At 45.8% G+C, this 22706-nt stretch overlaps 3 protein-coding genes across 3 annotated transcripts; all 3 read right to left on the bottom strand.

The window, feature by feature from the left end:
• Positions 1 to 533: 533 nt before the first annotated feature.
• LOC104377007 (uncharacterized) lies at positions 534 to 6766 on the bottom strand. The gene is given in 9 exon segments (XM_086627123.1): positions 534 to 1976; positions 2591 to 2643; positions 2887 to 3017; positions 3738 to 3759; positions 5005 to 5078; positions 5080 to 5175; positions 5177 to 5250; positions 6029 to 6082; positions 6725 to 6766. Coding segments are annotated over 9 exon segments (858 nt in total). The 3' UTR covers positions 534 to 1664.
• Positions 6767 to 8964: 2198 nt separating this feature from the next.
• On the bottom strand, positions 8965 to 13010 carry LOC104377008 (triggering receptor expressed on myeloid cells 2-like). Its single transcript, XM_009983707.2, has 4 exons — positions 12968 to 13010; positions 10010 to 10354; positions 9603 to 9657; positions 8965 to 9193 (listed from the first exon to the last, which is right to left on the bottom strand). The coding sequence occupies exons 1-4, from the start codon at positions 13008 to 13010 to the stop codon at positions 8965 to 8967; spliced, it is 672 nt and encodes a 223-aa protein (XP_009982009.2).
• A 3100-nt stretch (positions 13011 to 16110) lies between these two features.
• LOC104377009 (polymeric immunoglobulin receptor) lies at positions 16111 to 22417 on the bottom strand. The gene is made up of 9 exons (XM_086627302.1): positions 22339 to 22417; positions 20974 to 21309; positions 20327 to 20602; positions 19481 to 19810; positions 18346 to 18421; positions 17427 to 17548; positions 17370 to 17379; positions 16931 to 16970; positions 16111 to 16466 (listed from the first exon to the last, which is right to left on the bottom strand). Exons 1-9 carry the CDS (start codon positions 22379 to 22381, stop codon positions 16260 to 16262), a joined length of 1440 nt encoding a protein of 479 aa, XP_086483428.1. The 5' UTR covers positions 22382 to 22417; the 3' UTR covers positions 16111 to 16259.
• Positions 22418 to 22706: the final 289 nt, after the last annotated feature.

Raw genomic sequence — 22706 nt, 5'->3', positions numbered from 1 at the left:
CGAATTTGTTGTGTCATAGTAGATCATCTTCAGCTTTGTAGGCAGAAAGAAGTGATACCAGTAAGCCTCTCTATTTATCTAACTTCTGTTACTTTAGGATCTGAGGCCCCCAGGACTTTCACTGTATGTGCCATTGCACATAGATGAGGAGTTTAGGCGTACAAAGTTTTAGGTACTTTCAAAGGGTCAAACAGGCTAAATAAAGAGTTGAATTTGTATATTGAAGCCTATGATGTTAACCATTTGTCTTTCCCCTTGTGTAGCATTTTAGGATTTAATGGTATGTTCCCCCCACTAACACTCTTGACATCTCTAAAATGACTCAGAGCACAAGGGTGTCAGTCATTAATTCTTTCCAGAGTTGGTAAATGCAGTGATGATCCAAAAAAAAAAGAAAAAAAAAAAAACCCAAAACACCAAAATAACCATATACAAGAAGAGAAAATGGGAAGCTGGGACAGGAAGTGAAGAATGCAATCATGCAAGCCTGTTTAGGAAGCCAGAAATTCATTTATTTAGCTATTATTATGGGTTTTTTCTTAGCTTTATTTTCAAAGAATTTGCCATAGAAGGACAAAATAATCTCATCTATAGTGGCAAAAAGCCCACTATCATGTAGCCACCTGAGACCAGTCAACAGAATTTCCTTCTCTCCTCCACTCTTCAGAACTGTATAAGCACTCCCAGGCAGAGTGGAGTTTATACGATTCCTGAACATGTTCTCTGCCTTTTCCCATTCCTTTCCTCCCATGCCACCCAGTACCTAGGTTGGAGTCTTCTTGCAATCTTAATACCGAAAACTTAAAACCATTTTTGTATCATATTCGACATCCTTGGGGTCTAACTCACAGAATTAAGACGAAAATCTCAGTCAGATGAATTTTGGGATTTATCCAGAATCTCTAATGGATGTTTGCACATATCACCGTGATAACAGGATTCAGTAGTTTGATCAAAATGTGTGTAATTTATAATAAAGACAAGCTAGATTTATACTGTAGCATGAGTGTGGCATTTATAAACAACAAGCACCGAAGACAAGGAAACACAAAGTTATTTCTCTTGATAAATAAATAAATAAATAACTTGGGGTGTAAATTCTGCGCTGGTGTTCAAGCTGAAGACATTTCATACCACAACATAGACCAATATTTTTCAACAAAACCCTTCTTTACTAAAAGATGTCAAGTGCATTACCTGTCTTTCTGAAGTCCATGAAACAACTTCTATGTTTAGAATAGATTCTTTACCACTTTGCTGACTTGGATCTTATCAGAGTGGGCAATAATTCCAATTTTAGATATGAATATTTGAGTGAGCAGTTGAAGTTGCAAGTCTGAAAGGAAGCATTGTATTCCCATATCTCACAGCCCTGTGTTGACTGCAGCGCCGTATCAGCTGCTACCAGAGAGAACCAGTTTCCTATATTTGGGCTTTTAGTTGCCTGTTGTTTAAAAATAGAACAATTTAGAAAAAGCAAATATACCATAACTTTCCACTAGGTTTGCTTACCAATAGCTGAATTGTGATGCTGTACTATTAGAAAAGTGCAGTTATTTTTTCAGGAAAGGTTTGTGAATTCATGTGCCTCATCCTTCCAGTTGCCCTCCACCTCACACCCAGTATATATCCAGCTTCAGCAACTGGTTACAAACAGATTGTTTCTAAGCAGAGTTCAGCCAAATCCTGTGGATAAGCCCAAAGCTTTTTGCTGCTTTAAGTGGACCTGTTTTTCTCTTTTTGGTTCCAGAATGTGGAGTTGTGGGTCTGAAGATAACAGTAGCATATTCCACAGACCATGAGGAAGCTGAATTGCCTGGTGATTCTTGAGCGTGGAAGAAAACTTCTGGTGAAAGCTGTATGTTGACATATGTAACATCTTCAGGCTTCGTCTGAGGTTGGTGCCTTACGACAGCATATATGGTACTTTAATTCACTTCATCTGGCATTCTGTTTGCTTTGTGTCTTCCATCCTTCTGAGAAACCACGAAGAATGAGAAATTAAAAAGAAATTCAGGTTTTTTTGCTTCTGAATGTTAGTCTTAGTTCATCTACAACCACAAATATTTTCTCCTTGTATCATGAAACTGGGGAAAAGGGGAGGGAATGTATGGGAAGAAGGAATGTGTGCTCAGAGAAGTTAGAAAATTTCTCTTACACAAAACTCTACTTCCTCAGATTTAAATAAATAGGTAGAAAGGTGTAACAACAGTTAACACACTAAACATTTAGGGCAATTGCAACTAGCAAAGTTTTCCTTTGATGAGAGCCTTTGGTGATGTTACTGAAGCTTCAAGGCCAGTTAATTATTAAACTTATATATTTGTTATTACATTTATTCTTCTGAGTACTATAAACAAAAATATGCAGAAGGACTATGACTTACTCAAAGAAGGGAGTTGGGTTGTGTCTGCTTTGATTTTGACAATCAACAAATACAGCTTTAGCCTGCAGGCTCGAGTGGATGCTCACAGCCACGGCAGGATGCATGGTGCTGTGTGCTTTGTGACCCTCGTGAGTGGTGAGCGCAGAGCCAGTGTCTCTACACGACAGAAATCAAACAAATGTGGGAATTCTGATGATGTCTTACCTGCAGTGCTGCTTGGCTGAAAGAAGGATGTCTGCCGGAGTCTGTCCCTTTCCCTGCCATGAAGGACAGAATCTCCTTTGAGTGTAAAACCACACCTTTACCTTTTCATTTTAAAAATCACTGCTCCCACTATCCCTTCCCTGTGGTTTAACTCACATCTTGCATTTGACTCTCAGCTCAGTCTCATTGCCTCCCTGGACAATGATTGCTATGAACAGACCTTCCTTACATTCAGGGCAGTGGGACAACAAGCTGTAGGGGCAGGAAAACTAGACAAGAAGATTAGGGAGCTTTACCTGCCCTTTTCCTTCTGATGTAAGAGGTGACGAGGAGTATAACAGTAGCAATCAGAGCAAGAGCAGTTGTAGGCAGGAAGGAACTCAGCACCATGAGAGCATAGAGAGTCCTGCAGGGGAAAGCATGATATCTCCATTACAATTTACAGCACCAGAGGTGACTAGGTTAATTTGGGAGGGGATTTTGTGTGTTTGAAAATGGATTATGGTTCCGGCATAAAAATTCAGCATGCAAATATGGCCCCTGCTGTCTCTAAACAAGTGTGGTTCCATGAGGTCAGTACTGATCTACAGCCACAGAGGATCCATGCCAGCTGTATTTTCTTTGGCAGTTGGCAAGCCTGGGGAATACTCAGGAGCTTGAATTCTCTTCCTGCAGTCATTTGCAGTGCTACCAGAGTTCAAAGGCATCCTTCATCAGGATGCAGTAGCCTTTCTCAGGGTCTGTCTTTGATCAGGATCACCTTTGATCAGGCCTGGTAATAACTCTCATCTGACATGCTGTGTTGTTTAGCTGGGATTGGTCTTAGGCTGGTCTCCTTGTACAAAAGGCAGTCATTCATTGTAGCATTGCATGGGCTGTATATTTGTCCTGTTTTAACCAGGTAGAAAGGATGAACACAGTCAAACTGAGCATCTTCAGTAGAGGCCTCACCTAGTGCTCCTGAAACCTTCTACAGCTTTTCATGGGACTTGGGGAGGTTGGACCAAACTCTACAGGGGAGAAGGGGAAGCCTCTTTGTGTGTATGTGCATGTGCATGCACATGCTTCAGTTGTTTGTCACACCACTCCTCAAATCCTGCAGTGCATCCAGTATGCTGTAGTTAGAATCTGAGTCTTTGGTTTTTACCTCTGATCCTTACTGCTGTCATCTGTGGGGTTGACAACATCCCCCTTCTTAGTGGGAAATGAAAGGGTGTCTAAATCTGCACCCTGATTTCAATTTTTCCCTTGAAAAAAACACAAGAGTAGGTGATTTTCCATCAGTCCATCCCTGGTGACTTTTCTTATGCTAAAAAATCCTGCTTTGCAGGTTTGTAGAATGGTCCAGAGTCACTGCTTGCTTGTTAGCTATGGAATTGTGAAGTTGAACAAGAAAATTCATCCTATGCTATTTACTGGTAGAAGAAGGTTAGTTAATGCAGATGAATGACAGGAATGGGATCCTCAGGTAAGAGCGGGGAGTTTTGTTTAGGTTGTTGGACAATACCTGTTATCAGTGTATCTAAATAAAAACATCAAGTGTAGGCCCAGCCAGAGAGCTAGTAGTAAGTGGCAGGTGGGACAAGAACAGATGTACTGAGTCCACTTTTCTTCCCTTTAGATTGTGGTCCTCTGGTGTTTTTTCATTCTTGCAAAATATTAGACAGTTGATTGCATGACGCCTTGGAAAACATCGTTATTCGATGATTATATCATGTGCAGAGGGACAAAGGAGATTCTGTTTGTGCTTTCCTTACAAGTTTGGGTGCCGTGAGAGACCAGAGGGAAAGGAGAGCTCCTGCAAGACACAAGTTTTGTAGAAAGTATAGGCCAGCCATGAAAATTCATACTGTTATAGAGAATGATAGGAACACTGAGTTGCTTATTTGGGCACTTGAATGCTGTCCGAAGGGAAGCATCGTAGAAACAAGATGCGTGGTGTGATTCCCCTCCACACACAGATTTTTCAGTTACATCAGAAAAATCGAAGAACAGCCTCCACTAAGTAGCTGCTGGTTTCCTGCCTCCTGCACTGGCTAAAAGCAGAAAAGGAAGTAAAGTGTTAAAACAAACACAGAAGTTTTTAAATGAGCAGTGTTGAATAGATGAACTCAGGTAGAAATTCAGGCAAAGATTCAGAATGCTTGGAGTCTGCTTCATCTGCTGATGTAAATGTAAAATTCCTTTAGTCAATGAAGCCAAGCCAGACTCCCCCCACCAGTTGGCTGCTATTTGTTTATACCATTAATATGTATCAAAAATCTGTTTGAAAAACAGAAATTCAGGAATTATCTGTGTCTCAGGAAATTTCCAGGCTCAGAAGAGAGCTTTTTAACAATGACCTGTAATCTTTCTTGTCAAGTGCTAAGAAATTGCTGACTTTTAGAAGATCATTAATTCTTTGATTAACTCACCCAAAACTTCCAGTATGATCCTATTCAGTAGTTTGTTTCTCTCCTGGCAATGGCTCTCAAGATGATATTCTCCTGTCATTAAGTCGGAGCTTTTTCAGCCACACTCTTATCATTTTCCATGAGAAGTCATTCATCATTTCAGTCCTTCCTACTTTAACAGTACTTGGATCAGTTACCTCTGATAATAGGTTGACATCTAATTCGGGACACCATTTTGCATGGTTGCAAAAAAATGTTGAAGTTTCCCTATTTGGCTATCACAGAATAAGAGCAATGGAGGGACAGAGAGTTCCTTTTTCTTTCTTTTTTTTTGCAAATAGCCTTACAAGTTCTAAAAAAAATAATAGAGTGGTGATTCATTAGAGGGAGAAAAGACAGGAAAAAACAATCGCCATGGTGGTGTACATCTCACCCAACAAAGCAGCAGGGCTAACATCAGCACGAAGAGAACTTGCAGAAGACAAGGACCTACCCAGCCCCAGTCTGAGGAGAGTGGTCACTGGAGATGAGGTTGGGTTGGAGATGAGAAATTTGGATTACTGCTGCCCTTTCTGAACAGGGCTGTTATTGCTGTCCAATTCCCCAGCTGCTGGGACATGGAGCCACCTCAGCATATTTCTTATGCCTCGTTCAAGTTTAAGATGGTGTTGCTCCATCTCATGAGTCTTCTACGTGAGTTATCAAAGCTTTTCCGTGACTGTAAAACACTTCTAACAGAATGGAAAATTTTGTGCAAAAGCAAGTTTTTTATTTTTTTGATGGTTTTTATTGATGGTTTTTATTTTTCATCAACTTACTTGAAATATTTCTGTCCCAAACCCATTTTGTTTTGATTAATACAATCCTACAGAATTGTATCCATGTATTTTGATGGTAATCCGTAAAATATTGATTCTTTTCTTTTTTTTTTCCTTTGAAACATTTTGATTTCATATGACAAAAATAATTTACTGGCCACTTCTGCCTCTAGATACATAGAGGTACATGTTGTGGTTCTATATGGAGCTGTGTAACAGAGTTTTACCCTGTCCTTGATAACCTCTAGTGGGATCTCTGTGTCTAGATACACCGTGTTTTGCTGTGAAACAAAAATGGAAGTGACACATCATTTTTTATTTATTTTGGCTGTCTCCCACCTGGTGCACTGTTAACCTCACTGTGACTCTCATGCTGGGCCTCTGAGAAGAGTACTTTAACTCTGCAGGTTTGCCTAAATAAACATCTATGCACGGCATCAGTGCCACTACCCTTTTCCTGGTTTTATTCCTATTGTTCCTCTCTGTGGATGTAGTATTTATTTGCAATAAAAAAGCAAACAGCAGCTAGCCTGTCTATGACAATACCTGATCCACGACGTATCAGGAGAAAGCAACAAACACAGACTTTTCTCCTCATATGCTAGATGATTTCAGACTGAGAACTTTGCAATAGTGGGAGAGAAAGGGCAAAGAATCCCAAATGTCCCACCATGAAGTTCAGTTTCTGGACAAAATACAGAACTACTATAAATGAAAATGAGTACCCAAAAGCTTGTATAATTAAAATCAGCAAATTTCAGGGTGAACGTTTCCTCCCCTCATTGACTTCTGGGAATCTCGGTCTGTGTCTGGCCATAGATGCCCTGAATAAAAAGTGCTCAAGCAAGCAACAGCGTGCAATGCATGCAACACCACAGCGAGCATCCTGTTCCTAGGAGAAGGGAAGAGTCTCTGAGCCTTACCTGGTAGAGCCAGCAAGAGCAGCAGGGCTGGACAACCCCCATCCTGAAGCAGAAAGGGGTTTAGGGCATAAAGGGAAAAAAACACGTCGCAGAGCTTCTTCATTACTGAGAAATTCTCTGTTGCAGAGGAAGCTAACTTGCTCTGTCACTTGCAGTCGTCTGCTGCCTAGAGTGACAGTGCCAGTTTGGAATTGCTGAGAGTATCTTTTAACCACAATCTTACTATTACTTCTTGGGTAGGAAGGCTGCATAATGTTGTCTGGCTGCTCTTTTGCTTTAAATATACTGTTGTCCAGACAGCCATAGTTAGCAGTCAGGCTGTGTGGCTGCAAACGACATGGGCATTTTCAATCCCTAACGCCACCTTGACACACTACAGAGCAGCTGTCAGTTGGATGCATTCTTCCTTAATTCTGCTTTGCACTTACACCCAGGTTTTTTATCCCTGGTTGCCAAAGCCCTTGTACAGTGATGGAGAACCAGCACTGTGTCCCCTGGCATCACAGAGGCAGAGGATGGCCCTGCCAGAGGGCTCTCAACAGGCTGGAGCTGGAACTAGGGCCCAGATCTCCTGGTCAGAGCTGCAATTCCCTTGTTTTATAGCTCGTCTAGCTGGGCACCACAGTACTGTCCGGAGCTTTGTTTGTGCTAGCTGCAGTGGTGTGTGACTGTGCATGGGCTAATTCACCCTCTGGAAACAGAGGAAGTTAGTTTGGGCAAAGCACAACCATGCACTGCCTGATCTGGTTTTGGGATCTGAGCTGCTGTTTCTGCATGGAGCTAAATGGATCTGTCTGGATGTGCAAATCTCCCCAGCTGGCTCAGATTATTTCTGTACATTGTAAACACACCAGCGTGTTCTAAGTGTTACTTCTTCTCTAGGGGATGTATTGTGATCTGGTGTATTGCAGCTCTTTATCATGAGTCCACACTAAGTCAGATAATCAGTTGGATTTTATTTAGCTTTGCAGGCAGTGCAGGGAAAAGAAGTGTGAATGCCCTTGGCTTTGGGGTCTTCCTGGGAGAGTTAAACACAGCTTCACTTTGGGGAGTGATGAACAATGATCACATGTTGGTAACATCCCCTTGAGAGGGCAGAAAAAATACAGGGAGAAATACAGATAAACAGTCTGTTCTTTGTTTGCAAAATCATTTGAGAAATGCAGAAGCAGGCTCAGAGCTCTGCGTAGACTTCACATCCCTTTCTGTTATGTTCTGCAGTTCCTTATGCCTTTCCACAGTGACTTCTCCAAGGATCCACACTGTCCAAGGCAATCTTTGGGAGCCAGTCTTCATCGCTTGGCAGACAGAATCACTTGGCAATGCTCTGAGATGACAAGTTGATGGGTCTCAGTTCAGACCCAGGTGGAATGATACTGGGAATGAGTGTCTGGAATAACTGTGTGGTGGCGTGGTGCAGCTACTGGCAGTGACTGGAGATGATAGCAGAGCATTACTTTGCCAAAACTGTGTCGAAAGCTTCAGTCTTTAGAGAATGGAATCTCAGTTAAAAAGCTGATTTCTAGACAAATGCTAATATTAGCTTTCATACAAACCATCTGGTTCCAGTTATACTTCCTGCTTTTGGGGGAAGCATTTGAGCATTTTGTAGAAGACATGTACAATACCTTGAGAAAAGCTATTAGTTCTTTAACATTGATCTTGAATCAGAAGTTTATTGGAGATTTGAGACAGAACCATGTCTTTCCATTTTTCCATTAAGTGGATGTGTTTGTGAATTGCTTAGCACGTGGTCGTTGAGATGTGTGACCTGAACGTCTGTTTATGTTCACTGGTGTATCTATAGGTTTATTTATAACGAAGCATTTGCCAGTAGCTGTATAGAGCAGCAAATTTTCTTATGGCCTAGCAATGAGCTGGGGGAAAACTGAGCAGACCTCTTTCACATTCACCATGCCTGAGGAGGCATCTCTCCACGTAGATAAGTCTGCTGGATCTCTTGACAGAAAGACTTCATGCTTGTCCTATCCCCTGGCCGTCGATCCCATCCTCTTGCACTAGGTTCAGGTGTTACTGGCAGCATCTTTTCAGTTCAGTTGTGTTGGAAAAAGCTGGTCAGTGCCAATGAGAAGAGGTGGTAGATGGTGACATTCCCTTTCTAGAGTGATAGGTTCATCGATACCTATGTTAGTAGACAATCCTGTTTTTATGGCAGGTGGCAAAGCTTTGCCTGCAAATGTTTGATGTTCATTTCTCTGCGGATACCCTTTGGTTTGGCTCTAAGCAGTGCTCTCCCAGGATGGATCAATCTCCCACATGATTCCATCATGTGCAGGGTCACCAGCAAAAGGGAGGACCTGCTGCACATTCAAGCTTGGGTTCTTGTGCTCTGTTTCTCTGTTCTTCCTGCTGTTGCCAATGATAAAGATGAGCACAGCCACCACGAACTTAGTAACCAGGAATCCAGCAATGATATAGAAGACAGTGAAATTAGCTTCAGGAGGGATGCTGTGGGGAACCATAAACACAACAATGAAGAGGATGGTTCAACCTTTAAAGAAACTCTTGTAGTATACAATGTGAAGATGGTAACATCTCCTGCAACAGACAATCCCTGCCTGTGCACAACACAGCCTGAGAGGTTAGAACAACTGTAATAGGTTATCTCCCATACGGATAAATTATGATCTGCAGGAATTGTTTTGCTTGGCACTGAAACACTACATTTTCTGGATTAAGATAAAGCTGCTGCTGTTTAGAAACCACACAGCAGCTCTGAGAACTGTCGTAGATTAGGAAGAGGTAGAGAATATGCCTGTGGTGGTGTTCCTCTCAGCTTCAAACAGGGTTGCCAGTGCTAATTGGCCTTAGTCCTAGAAAGACTAAAGAACACAGCATGAGGAGTTTTATGGCTTACCTGGAGATGCTCTGCACAGCTCTAGGCTCCTCTGGCATTTGGGTCTCCAAGACAGCTGATGATAAAAACAGGACAGTTTAGTCTGCAGATGTTTCTGGGTGATATTCATCGGTGTCACCAAGACCAGCGCCACAGCTGGGTGTAGATAACCAAGGTGAGATTGGGCACTGGGCTGTGTGCTAGAAGATAATCTGGGTAGCAATAAGGGGATGACGTGTTAGATGTCTTGTAACAGTGAGGTCATGTTGCTGAAAATCAGGAACTAAAAAGAGGCAATGAAACACAGTACCTCCTTCGAGTAAGACAAAAGTAGATGTTTACTGAAGTGAGGCCTTGGCATCTGCAGACACACATGAAATTCAAGTAGGAACTCATGAACTCATGAAACCCAGAGCCCCAGGACGTACCTGTCAGCACTTCCACTTGCACCTTCCTTAAGCTATTTGTTTCCCCCAGGTAGTCAGTTTTGCACTGGTACAACCCAGCATCCTGCTTCTTGAGTCTCTTCATGGTCACTGTCAGGACCCCTTCATGGACATTGTCACTGATGGAGGTGGTGCCGTTCCTGTTCTTTAGGAACGGCAGCCAGAAGCGTCGGGCGCTCACCACATGTTGGCATCTGGTCTCATCAATCTGCTTGCACCAGCTCTTTTCTCTCCACCGCTGCTGCCAGGGGTTATAGGTGCAGTTGACAGAAATGGTGCCCCCTTCCATTCCGTACACCACAGTGATGTTCTCTGCAGCACAGGATGCTAGGAGAGGAGGAGAAACTGGTGAGCCAAGTCCCTTACATATCTATTCCTTACCACTATGTTTATGCTAAACATCATTTTCCTCTTTTACAGCTCTAGTGACGGCTGCTGTCAACCGCAGGGCTGTCACATCTCTGCTTCCCCCATGAAAGATTCAGTGTGCTCAGATTCAGAGGCTTGGTTCAGACTTGCTTGAAATATGTCTGTAGTCATCCCTCTGACTGGTGTGTTATTTGGCTCTTGCCAGGCAGCTATTCTTGCCTAGGGGACTGAGGGAAGGAGAAGGTATCAGCTTCATTAATATTTGCAGATTTTCTGAAGCTCAGGACATTTTGATCCTTGCCTTCCCTTCTGGCCCTGTGGTGACTGCTCTGGATTGCAGCCTGGAGCTCAACCACATCACAGCCTAATCGTTGAGCTCTTGCCCAGTAAGGGGAAGCAGCTTGTCAGCATGATTAGGGAATTAAATAAAAACTTTCATTTTCCTCTGTTCCTGAGGGGCATGAAGCTGGGCATTCAGGTAGGTTGAGCTGGCATCAGGCAAACTGTCTTGATTTTTAAAAGCTCTTTTTACAAGGCAGCTCATAAAAAACATAGCTTGACCCAATAATGACAAATTGGTCCCGTGTAACTCTCGTTAGACGAGCCTTGCTCCAACACCCCTGCTTTGCAAGGTCCAGCTGCTTGCTTGCATACAGCTGCAGCAAGGCAGCTCACTTCAGGCTTTGGCTTTGAGCTCAGCCCTTCCACGTGTGTTCATAGATGCAGGTTGGGCTCTGGAGTACCCTCCGCTGCGGAAAAGGTCCTTTGCAGTAAATGCCCATGAAGTTTACCCCCATTTTAAGGCTCTTTATACTGCCAGAGAGAAGCAACACAGCCCTGGAAGATGCTAGAATCACAGTGACACCTACAAACCAGTGTCCAGCTAGCTGTTGAGGAAGTTACTTCTTAATCCCACTCCTAATTTCGAAGTCCAGGGTCTTAGCAATTTTTTTCACCTTGTCTTTTGGTATCTTACTGATTTTAATCATGTTGGCAACTGGTCTTTGTCTGCTTGCCTTTTTTTTTTTTTTTTGGCTTAGTTCCTTATTTCTAATTTCCATTCCTCTTTACGGTAGGCAACGGCAGAAGGGACTGTCTGAGCTATTAGTACTTCTAGAGAGAAGTGCAGTGTGGTATTTGTGGAATTCTATGTATTTCTAGTGGAAAAACTCAAGAGGCTAGTACCTTCTGTGAAACCATAAGTAATGATAAAACAGAAGTAAATATAAAAATAGGCTTTTGTGAGGGCTTTGTACTCGCTGAGCCTTTTAGTAACACTTCTGAAAATAATTTCAGCCATTGTAAGTGAATTATAAACTGAAAAATCTGAAGATCTTTCAGGCTTGACTAGAAGGCAGCATAAAAATGGATCTGTGCTTTACAAGTATCCAACACCTACAAGTCTTCATCCTGATATGTTGCTCCACTCAGTTGTTCCAGTCAAGGCCCACTTCACTGCATGTCCAGCCCAGTCCTGTGAAATCCCACTAAATGTTTTAATTTCCTCTCCTATTCCTCTGTGGACCCCTCCTCACCTCCAGTTCTGCCCCTTCGGTTCCTGAAATGGACCCAGGCTTTTGTTTTTTGGTTTTGTTTTAAATAGAAACAGCATTGCAAAAAATCTCTTGATCAGAATCATGGCATTTAAAGATTTGCTAAACCCCTGTGGAAAAGTTTGTGTCATTATCTTTTCAACCATTTCTGCTGACAGATCGCTTACTATTTGTGTTCCTCCTCCCTTGTTGTGTGCTACTGAAAAAAAATGTAGCGGACTTTTTTTCAAACTTATTCAGATTTTTGGGGCAGGTTTCTGTGCTTCCAAAGTCTGAAACTCTTGCCTTTCTGTGCCCTGCTGCAAGTGTCGGATCTCCAAAGCGTGGATGGAGAGAGAAGGCTGCCAGCTGGGAGCACCAGCTGGGTCCTGTGCCTTGTTTCTCATCTCAGATGAATGTTGCTTTCCAAGCTGAAAATAAGCAAGTGCCCAAGATTTCAGAGATGACCCCTTCATTGAGTTTTATTTTCCTCCTCTTGAACCCTAGATGCTGCAATTTACATCCAAAGCCCTACAAATGCAAACAAATAGGATTTTGCAATTTCACATTTCATTCTGAGACGGCACACAAGACTCCTGTCAACAGTGTTTCCTGTTCTGACTCAAAAGGATCCCTGCGAGAAAAGCTGAGCACTTGGATCACTGCTGGCCCTTTGTTAAATTAAGAGAAAAGAACAAATTGAGGAAGGGGTCTGACATCCCTGCAATATAACTGAGGAGGAAGAGCAGAGGGCAGAACACACTGCAGTGCTCCAGGTCCCTTCTGCTTGCATTGTGTTGGCCCTTGCAGCGTACAGCCAGGCAGTGAGGCTTTTCATCCATATGGCCGTCCGAAGAACTGCGTGCTACAATGAAGATGCCTTTGCATCCAGAAAAAGCTGCTGTGTTTCAAGACCTGTGCAGTCTTTTCCCGTAGCATCAGCCATGATCTCAGACCAGGTGCAGACAGACACTACATTTTGCACCCATCCTTTACCCTATCTGATAACTGAAACCCAAAGCCACGTATGCTTTCTTACCTGACAAGAAGATCAAGAAGATGAGGTGCATGAGCTTCTCCATGTCAGTCGAGCAGCAAAGAGTACAAGAGAAGAGTCTAGAGAAAAGTGAAAAGGGCTCTTGCCCAAGAGCAGCTTGCTTTTCCCCCCTCCTTGCTCTGCCGGAAGGAATGAGCACAGGAACTTGGCATCTTTTTCCTCCTGCATATTGAGCAATTCACCAGGGATGGCCATGTCTCTCGTGGGCTGATTCAGGCATCAGCATTGCATACTGACAGCCACGATTCAGTCTAGACAGCCTGAAAGAGAGCATCATGTGATGGCCTGAAACCACGGTACTGGGAGTCGCTCTGGGCTCAGCAGTGGTGCCTCTCCACCAGAGCGGGCTTTACGCGCAAGCTTGGCATGGAGTGAATTTCTGGAAAGCTGAAAGGGAAAGGGCAGCTCTCATCGAGGCTCTGCAGGTCGCTCAGTCTGCATCACGAGGCTGAAAGGAGGGCAAGGATGTAATCATACGAGTTATTTTCAGAAGAGAAAAATTTTACAAGAGCCTGCATGTGAAGTATTTCTATTTGACATATAACCAAAGATGGTGAGACAAGAACACTGCGCTGGGTGAAGCTGTGAGATGCTTTAGATAAGCAAACCAGAGGTCTTTATTTTGTACCTAGCAGGAAGGACATAAGGTCAAGGGTGGGGGCATTGATTAGAGCCCGTCAGTGCCATGCTGTTGCAGTGGTTCAGGACTGCAGTTAAGGGAGCCTCAAACTGGTGTGCTGTGGATGGGTTACTATTTTTTTCTTTTTCAAATTTATTTACTTGGAGGTTCCATGCAAGTTCCAGTAGACCCTAGCTTCTAAACTTGTGTGCTTATCTGCTTCTTAACAGGCAGATAAACCTGCCAGCCTACCCATCCATAAATGTGCCTTCTTTTTCTTTCCTCTAATTAGTGTTTTAAAAAAATAGTGCCTTACAGTATCCAAAAACTCTCTGGGAGGTTTACTGCCTCCAGTTTTTGTTCATTCTTGCTCTAGCGAGCACAAATCTGGATTCTCTTTGATCATAAGCAACTGTCTCCCTGAAAATGTCTCTCTTGAACTCAGTTGTTTTCTACTATTACTCTTCCACTGTTTGTCCCAGTGTAACTGACTGCATGAATAGCAGATAGTTAGGGGAATCTTGGGTGGAATGAACCATTTCCAGTACCATTTTCTTTTTCTTTCTGTCATTTCAAGCTAAACATGTCAAGTCTGAAAATCTCAAAAAATAAATCAGCTTCCCTGCTGCAGCCATGGCAAGAGAAGCCTGTTGGATGTGACTGGCTTGTGAAAAGGGAGTGGTTCAGGCCCCTTTAATTTGCCACCTGTCTGCAGAGCTTGGTGCTGCCAAAGAAAGTGCCAGGGTTTCTGGTGTTTTGGAGAAATCAAGCTGAGCCCCTGCAAACTCATTTCATATTGGTCACCACATGACTGCTAAATAAAGGCAGGAAATGCATAATTTGGAGTACTTCCAGCAGAGAGAGGGAAGTAATGGTATCACTTTCCAAAGCCCTGGTGAGGTCTCACATGTATTTCTGGTCTCCTGTGTCTTTAGAAGAAGCCACAAAAGTTTGCTTTCTATGGTATAGACAAGAAAAAAAAAAAAGTGCTGGAAGTAGGCATGTTAGTTTGTGTTGGTCTTCCAAAGAACTTCCAAAGAACCAGCTGCACTGGTGAGTAGGCTGGGAAGAGCTGTTTAAAGTGCAGCACAGTGCTAGAAAAGAACAGAGCTACATCTGAGACTGACCGGATAGTGATTCCTGACGAGATGCAAAGATGCCTTGTAACAATGAAGGCAAGAGACCAAGTGCATTATGGTGTGATTATTCAGGATAGCAGGGTTTGATGAGGTCCCAGCCAGTCTGGTGTTCCTGTGGCAGCTCTTAGAAATTGCCAACCTGCATCAGAGCTGCACTGGAGATCCATAAATATATTGTGTGTCTGACTCACTTGGACATTTACATCTGTAAATAATCCACTCTTAATTGCTATCATGTCCCTTCTTTTATGTCACCTGATATTGAAAGCAGCCCTCTTATGCTCATACTTCTTCCTCTGTTGTCTGTGCCATACTTCCTGCAACTTCTTCCCACAGCCTACCAGTTTCTTGCTCTGTGTTACTGTCTGTACTGACCTTCCTCATGTCTGTCTCAGGCTCCTCCTTGCAGTTGGCACAGTGAGGCAAATTCTGTTCAGAAACGTCGCAGTGCCCTGTCCACTCCTCTAGCGCAGTATCACGTATCGTTCTCTTCCCTCCTTTCTCCATAAATACCTCGTTTTGGTTCTCCTTGCTTGTCTTGATTCCACACTACCTTGGTTTAAGCAGCCAGTTTACGTGTTCTTGGGCAACAGAAGGTGTAAGACAGCAGCCCAGCCAGAGGTTGTTGAACAAAGTAAGGGCCTTTCATTAGGAGGCAGTGAAAGGATGGGGCAGTCTGCACAAGCTACACATGGGAAGCCATGCCTGGAACTTCAGATTTCAACTGCTGCTTCATTCTGTTTTCAATGTGCAGGCCTCAAAGACTGCAAAAATGTGCTGTGGCTGTGGCTGACACCGAGAGCAAATTCAGCCCTCAAGCTTGGAAATAATTGAGTTGTCTAAAGGGTACAGTGTCGGAGGCTTTCAGCAGTGCAATCCACAGCAGCTGCACTGAATCCATCCCACAACCCTCCGCACTCCATAAAGGGACACTGGTACCTGCACTCAGAAGTGACATCACCTTCATCCCCTCCTACCCCCAAACTCCACCGCACACTCTCTATTTCTTCATCTAAAGCTAAACGTTTAGGCAGATGCTGGTTCTGCTTATTCCTACAATCCAGTGCTCATATCCCCCGCCCATTACATGGCAAATGAACCTGGTCACAGGGTTTGTTTGCTTGGCCATAGTAGCTGAACCCGTAGGGGTGGGATAGAGTTTTTACCAGTGAACATAGCTGAAATACCAAATCCATCCATGTCCAGATGAATATTGCTCCACACCTGCCCCTCCAAAAGAGTCTGAATTTAATGGAATTGAAGAAAGCAGATGTGCAAGGGATCCTCAGAATTACCCAGCACCTTTTGTCTGACTCGAGACAATCCACACATTTGTGGCAAAATTATCTACTGGCCTCTAACAGGAGGGAGGTCTTAAAATGCATAGGCAACATACACATGGCAGCAAAAACTTATTTTTTTTCCCAGTGTCAACCCACACACCTTCTACTTCCCATTCCCACTTTGTATTCCAGTTCTTTTCTCCCATTTCTGGGTTGTTTTGGGATTCTGTGCTTCATCCTTTGACATTCGTCGGTAACTGCTTGAATTGAATGATAGCATATTCCACATTTTCATCTTTGGGTTTCCTGTGAGTCTGACTTGGTTCAACATTGCAGTAGAGAGGATCCTCAGGGATGAGTTGGGATTTAAAGTTCAGGGTAACATATTTTAGGTCTCTGCTGTCATCCTTAGGCCTTTCCATTCTTTCAGTGCTGTCAAGCTGTGAAAAGAAAGGGAACACACTTGTTAGTGTGATTCAGTGCTGGGCCACAGCTCTTATCAAAAGAATAAGATTTTTCCCAGGAGGAAAGGTGAAGCCATGTAAAAACTTAGCTTCGGTCATGACAGAGGTGGAAGAACACAAAACTTACCTTCGTCACCTCTCCTTGGTAGAGGTTACAATCTCATGGTCTAATCTTGGATTCTAGTTCTTGAGTAATTTCTCAGATATTACTAGAATTTGCTCCAATGTGTTTTTTTTTCCTACTGGAGTTACCTTACATTAATTACCCACCCCCCCTCCACCTAGGAACATTCCTCTTCTAGTGACATTAAATACCATTTCCCCTCCTGCTCACAAACAAAAGTGAGCACCAAGGTCCTCATCACATGGGTCAGCTAGCTCCTCGCACACTGTTGGTAAGGGATTCAGGTACTGTATGGGAAATCTCTTGTTTTCTTTACCTGTGCTATGTCCTCAGGTCTGTCATAGGTGTCCTCAGGTCTGTCATAGGTGTCCTCTGGTTTGTCACAGGTGTGCTCTGCTTGTCTGATACCTTTGAATGAGTCAAAATTTGAGATTTTAGCAGTACAGAACTCCATGAAATGTCTGGGTATTGCATATGCTTCAGGAGTTCTGGGGAAGGCTGTGGGATTGCCCAGTGATAGAAGTGATGGGTGTGCTAGTGGGACCTATCTACCCTGAATCTGGTGAACACGTTGCTCTCACTTCTCTAACATGCTAGGAGCTGTCCTGTGCAGTCTGGAGGAACATGGGTTTGACTTATTGTGAGAGGAGATCACAGCAAGGACCCTGCCTTGAGGCTTCCCAGGGTGCACCTGCCTTATCTCCAGGGCACTGTGAGTTGGGAATAAGCTCACCTGGAGTGGAAAAGTAATGGGCAGAGAAGGCCCTGTCTAGTAGAGTCTAGAACTTGAGGCATCACCAGTCTCCACATACCTTTTCTCTTCAGCTGCTTGCACTGCCTGACATACAGGGCTGTCGAGCTGATGAGTGCCAGGATGAACAGGATGCCCAGGACCACAGAGAGCAGGATGAAGGTTTTTACATTTGAGCAGAAGCTAGGGGAGCAAAGGAGTTACCAGTGTGAGATGGCAGCACAGCATGATGCTGGCCCAGCCCATTACCAAAGAGTGACCCAAAAAAGGGACAGGAATAGCTTTTATGCTCTCACTTTCATGCACTTGGAAGGAGGGCCTGCTTCTCCTGTAGCAATGCTATCTTGATTTTTCTATGTGGCTGTGCCTTCTGAGCTTTTCCTAAACAACTCTCCAGGCTTTCAAAACAAGCCACTGTTCAAAGTTCAGAGCAAATTCCAGGCTCTCTGGAGCAGGTACTGCCATTTCCTCCCGTGTTTTCCTGCACCTGGCGCACTGAGAGCTGATATATGATTGTACTGTTAGATGCTGCTGTAGTGTTCATGACAGCAGATGTCCAAAGAAGAAGAAAATCCTTTACATTGAACAGCCTGGTGAACAGGAGGATAACTGTTCACTCTTCATGGCTAGGAGTGAACAAAGTCAGGACAGACAGACTTAGGGCAGAATCTGAGGGGTTCTCTTGCTGCAAAGAGCAGAGCCCAAATATTAGAGATAAAAAAGTGGATAGGCATCTACATTCCAGAAAGCTATGACTTAACTTCATCAATCTGCTTCTCCCTTTGTAATTACACTCGGAGCAGGAGCTGGAAGAGGAGAGGCCACCTTTGGTAAGGACACCTGTCATATCTAATTCCTCTGTAAGCAGGAGTCTTCCGAATGCCCGGAGCCTGCCTACCCCAGGAAGACAGGCCAATTGTGGATGAGGCATTAGTAACTCTTGTCTGTGTTCACACTCAGAGACTTTCTTTAGGCCTTACTTCGGTGCTGGGGTGTTGCCAGAAGGGGTTGTTTGACTTGTGCCTGCAGGAACTGACAAAGTTTTTCCAACTGATGCTGCAATCACAAACATGAAGAGAAGAATAATCACTACTGGGCTGCTTTGCATTTACCAGCGAAACATCCCTGCCATTGCTACCGCAGAAATAAATCCACTCCCGCTGCGACGCCCAGCACGGAAAAGCTGCCCAGGCTGTAACCTGTGCCATCAAGACTGGCTGGCAGCTGGCAAAGCAACTTCAGGATTAAAACATGGGAGGGAAGGGCAGGATGCTCAGCAGGAGCCCCGCTCCGTGTGTACCCACCCCAAGGCATGGCAGAAGGAAGTGCTGTGAGTGCAAGCAGATGTACTCAGTGGCAAAGATCTTCAGACAGCAGTGAAGTGTGTGACAACTCTGTGCTTCAGCAGACAGAGGTTTGCAAAAACTAAGCCAAGAGCATCGTCTGTGAAGGACTTGGCTGTAAGAATTGCTTCCGGGTCTATTTCTGTGCCCAGGTGAGGTTGTATGTGCAGGAGCCTGCTTGCTTAGAGACTGCATTCAGTCCTGTGTGTTAAGATTTTCTCCTAGAGGATTATGCTATCCCTTCTTGGCTTCTGGATTGCCGTATCCCTGCTCTGCCACATTGCAGACAGACAGGCTGCAGCACGGTGCTGGTCTGCCTAAGTGTTATCAGCATTTTTAAAACATCATGCTGAAAGAAAACCTGGAAGTCACAGATCTTTCAAATATGGGTCTAAAGGTTGTCCCCTTGGCAACCAAATTTTAAAGTCTTAATAGTTTTTGAAAGCCAAGTGATGAGTTGCTATAAAGAGACAGGACTGGTATCATGAGAATAAGTGACAGAAACACCTCTGTGAAGATGACTGAAGCTGCTCGCAGGTGAAAGAGAAGCAACACAGCACACACGTGTGTGGTTCAGTTCTCATCCCTGCTGCTGTTCCATAGCATGGTTAGCATGAGAAGGTACAATGAGGTAGGGTTTGGGCAGCGAAACACATCCAAATGTAACCCGGGAGGTGGTGTAAGCTGGGCAGTGCAGAGACTAGAGGGAGAGAGTAGGAAAGTGAGTCTGGAATCTACAAACAACCACTTTTCCTTACAGGTCAGTACTCACCCTTGGAAATACTGAGCGTAACCTCCACCATTCGGAAAAGATGAGCGTATTCATAAAGCGCACACCAGTACACACCGGAGTCCTGTGTCTGCAGCTTCTCCATGGTGATGGTGACAATCCCCTGCTGAGTGTCATCCTGGATCGTCACTTTGCCTTCCTGTGGTGCCCTGTGGTAACTTGTGGGCTTCTTATTTGTGGTGACCAGTATAGTACACGCATTCCCAGCTGCCTCTTTGCACCAGGCTTTGCTTACAGCCCCATAGTCTTGGGCTCTGTACAGGCACTGGACAGAGACATCGCCTGACTCCTTGGCTGTGTATTGTTGGGTCCCTGGGAAACACCAGACATGTTTGGTGAGATCCCAAGCAGGCACAATGGCACCCCTTCCCCATCACTGGAATACATGATGTGGGCTGAATGCTCTCTGGATGTCCTTCTGCCTCAAGACAGGAGGAGCAGAGGATTGGACCCAGATTACTCGTGAAGAGGTGAGTCACAAATTGGGTAGGGTCTTGTCCCCTTCCTTTGGTTCCCCCAGGGACCACATGCTTGCAGGCACTAAGTCTGTAGGGCTTGGGAGGCAGGGACCAGGGAGGGCTGGCAGCTGTGGGGCCACAGCACAAGCAATACCTGGCAGTGGGGGAGGCCTCCAACAGCACAAAGCATGGGCAAGCTGAGTGCTGAGCTGAGGAAGCTGCCACCATTGTGTCTGCCAGAGAGACAGACAGACAGGGAGACATGGGTGTCAGCTGTGCGGTGGCAGCACTGGGCTCCTCGGTGCTGTGGAGCAGGACAGGAGGGAGAACAAGCAGGGGCAGTGGGGTTTGGCTGCCAGTAGGTACTCACTCTTGAACACAAAGAGCTCGACCGCCATAATCCAGGTGAGAGTAGACCTGCTGTAGAGCATACACTGGTACATGCTGGTGTCCTGGGCCTGCAGTTTCTGCATGGTAATGGTGGCAACCCTTTTCTGGATGTCGTCCTGGATCAATGTTCTGTCTTGCACAAATTCGCACCCAGTCTGACTTTCTCCTTGACACCAGGCTATTGTCCCCGTGCTGTGACTCAGGGCGCCGTACGGGCACTGCACAGAGAGACTGTCCAACTCCCACTTGAGCAACTCTGCAAAACAGCAAACGTGGTTACTGACCGGTGAGCGGGTGGCACATCGGCATCCGCCCCCCGGCCTGAGCTTGGCACCTGAGCCAAACTGCCCTGGGGCAACTCCCTCACGGATGGCCCATCAGTCAGGGCAGGGGTGAGGCAGGGCAGGACAAGAGGGAGCCAAGAGCCTGCAGGGCCAGCCGCATCCATGGGACTCCTTCACACCATACCTGTGTGAGCGGGGAAGGCAGGGAGCGAGGCCGGGGAGGGTGAGGGGCTGTGGGGGTCAGGGGATGCTGCTCAGCTGTGTGAGAGAGGGGAGACGGAGCAGGGGAAGGAATGAGGTTGCTTTCTGACAAGACTTGAATTTATGTGGTGAAGGTACTCACCCTTGAAAACATTCAGTGAGATGATCTTTATTGGAACATATTGGTAGGAACGGTAAGCACAGAAGTATGTGCCTGAGTCCTCTGGCTGGAGGTCGGTCATTGTGACGGACATGGTCCTACGCATGGGGTCATCCACTATCATAGCTTTCCGCCTTGTGGCCTGGGTTTTGTCCGTTGGGCTGGTCGTGTCCACTAAGGGCTCACATTGTCCATCTCTCATGTGGCACCAGGCTTTCCGATGCTGGTGTTTAGTCTGTGCTGTGTAGGGACACTGGATAGACAGAGTGCTTCCTTCCAGTCGTCTCTCCACAGCGTTGGTTGTTTGGGCACGGAGACCTGTAAATATCAGATGTGGTGAGGGAGAGGGGAGCTGATGCAGGGCTGCTCACAGCCTCCCAATGGACATGGGCAAACTCTGCCTCCAACCTTTCTCCATGGGGACTTGTGGCTGGAGGAACTCTGAAAACCGAGATCCATTCCCTCTGCTAAATTCATCTGCTTGGAAATGGAAAGGTTGATTTCCGGTGGGCGGTGTTGAGATTTGAGCTACGGCTGCAACTGTGATTTAAAACCTGTTAGCTTTGGTTTAAAACCCACAGACATGCAGGTGCTACAGGTGATGGACCTTCAAGCCTAAATGGAGCCATGTGAGGCGCAGTGTTTGGAGCTGCCCCAGCAGCCCACCCAGTTGTTACTGCCCCTCACCAAGGGCAAAACGGAGACCAACCCCACTCCATGCAGGGAATGGCAGTGGTGGGGCTCAGCCACCCCTCGGGAGCCAGGTAGCTGCCTGTACCAGATGTGGGGACAGAGCAGAGGGAAGGAGCAGGGGCAGTGTGTGCCCTGGGGACGAAACGCTTAACCCGTGGCTGGGCCCGAGCTTGCCCCTAGCAGCCTGCAGCTCCTCCGTGCCACATCCTCCGAGGATGCTCAGTGACTCAGGGATGCAAGGCTGTTCTGGGTGCAGGACTGCCTCGATTTCCCAGCCTACCACATGCTGAAAGCTTTGTGCTTTCTGCTGGGACAGCAGGGGAGACAGACGGGTACCCCCAGGCAGCTCCGTCGAGGCCAGGCAGTGTGATGGGAGATGCTGGCTGGGGTTGGCGCTGGGCTGCTTTGGAGGCCGCAGCTCCGTATTCCCAGGGTGGTTTGTCTTGGGAGCCTGGAGGAGCCAGATGGGTGGTGGTGGGAAACTGGGGCTGCTCCCTGCTCCTTCCCTCCCCATCCGTGGTGCAAGTTGCCCAGCACAGAGTTGTGTCGGTGTCAGGATTCCCCCCACTGTGAAGCTCCGCAGGCAGCAGGGAAGGATTTCCCACTCCCTCTGGGTGCATGGGAAGCCTGAGGCATGCCCAGCCCTTCTCTTACCTGGGAAGCAGAGTGGCAGCAGCAGGAGGACTCTCAGCTCCATAGCTGTCCTCAAGCCCAGGGCAGGGGCATTGCTGGGCACTGCCCAACCTGCCCCGTCCAACAGCGGCTGCCTTGTGAGCCCTTCTGCATCACACTGGCACTACCGGAGGAAGTGCCTGAGGTCTTGCCATCCCACGGAAATACTTCACCATATTTTGCAACAGGACTGATATTAAGATAAGTTCAGAGTGCATTTGGGGAAGTGGCTGAGAGCAGAGCTCGGCTCGTTGTGCTGGCAAAGGCCCTTTGCTGCTCTCGCCTGGCCATGGTCCTGCTCTGCCCTCACACTAGTGGCAGCAGGGAACTCCTTTGGCTGTCCCAAGCCA

Source organism: Tauraco erythrolophus, chromosome 27 (genome assembly GCF_009769465.1).
Source record: "Tauraco erythrolophus isolate bTauEry1 chromosome 27, bTauEry1.pri, whole genome shotgun sequence".
Lineage (NCBI taxonomy): Eukaryota > Metazoa > Chordata > Aves > Musophagiformes > Musophagidae > Tauraco > Tauraco erythrolophus.
The sequence above is the reverse complement of the archived record's forward strand: the minus strand, read 5'-3'. Positions and strand labels throughout refer to the sequence as shown.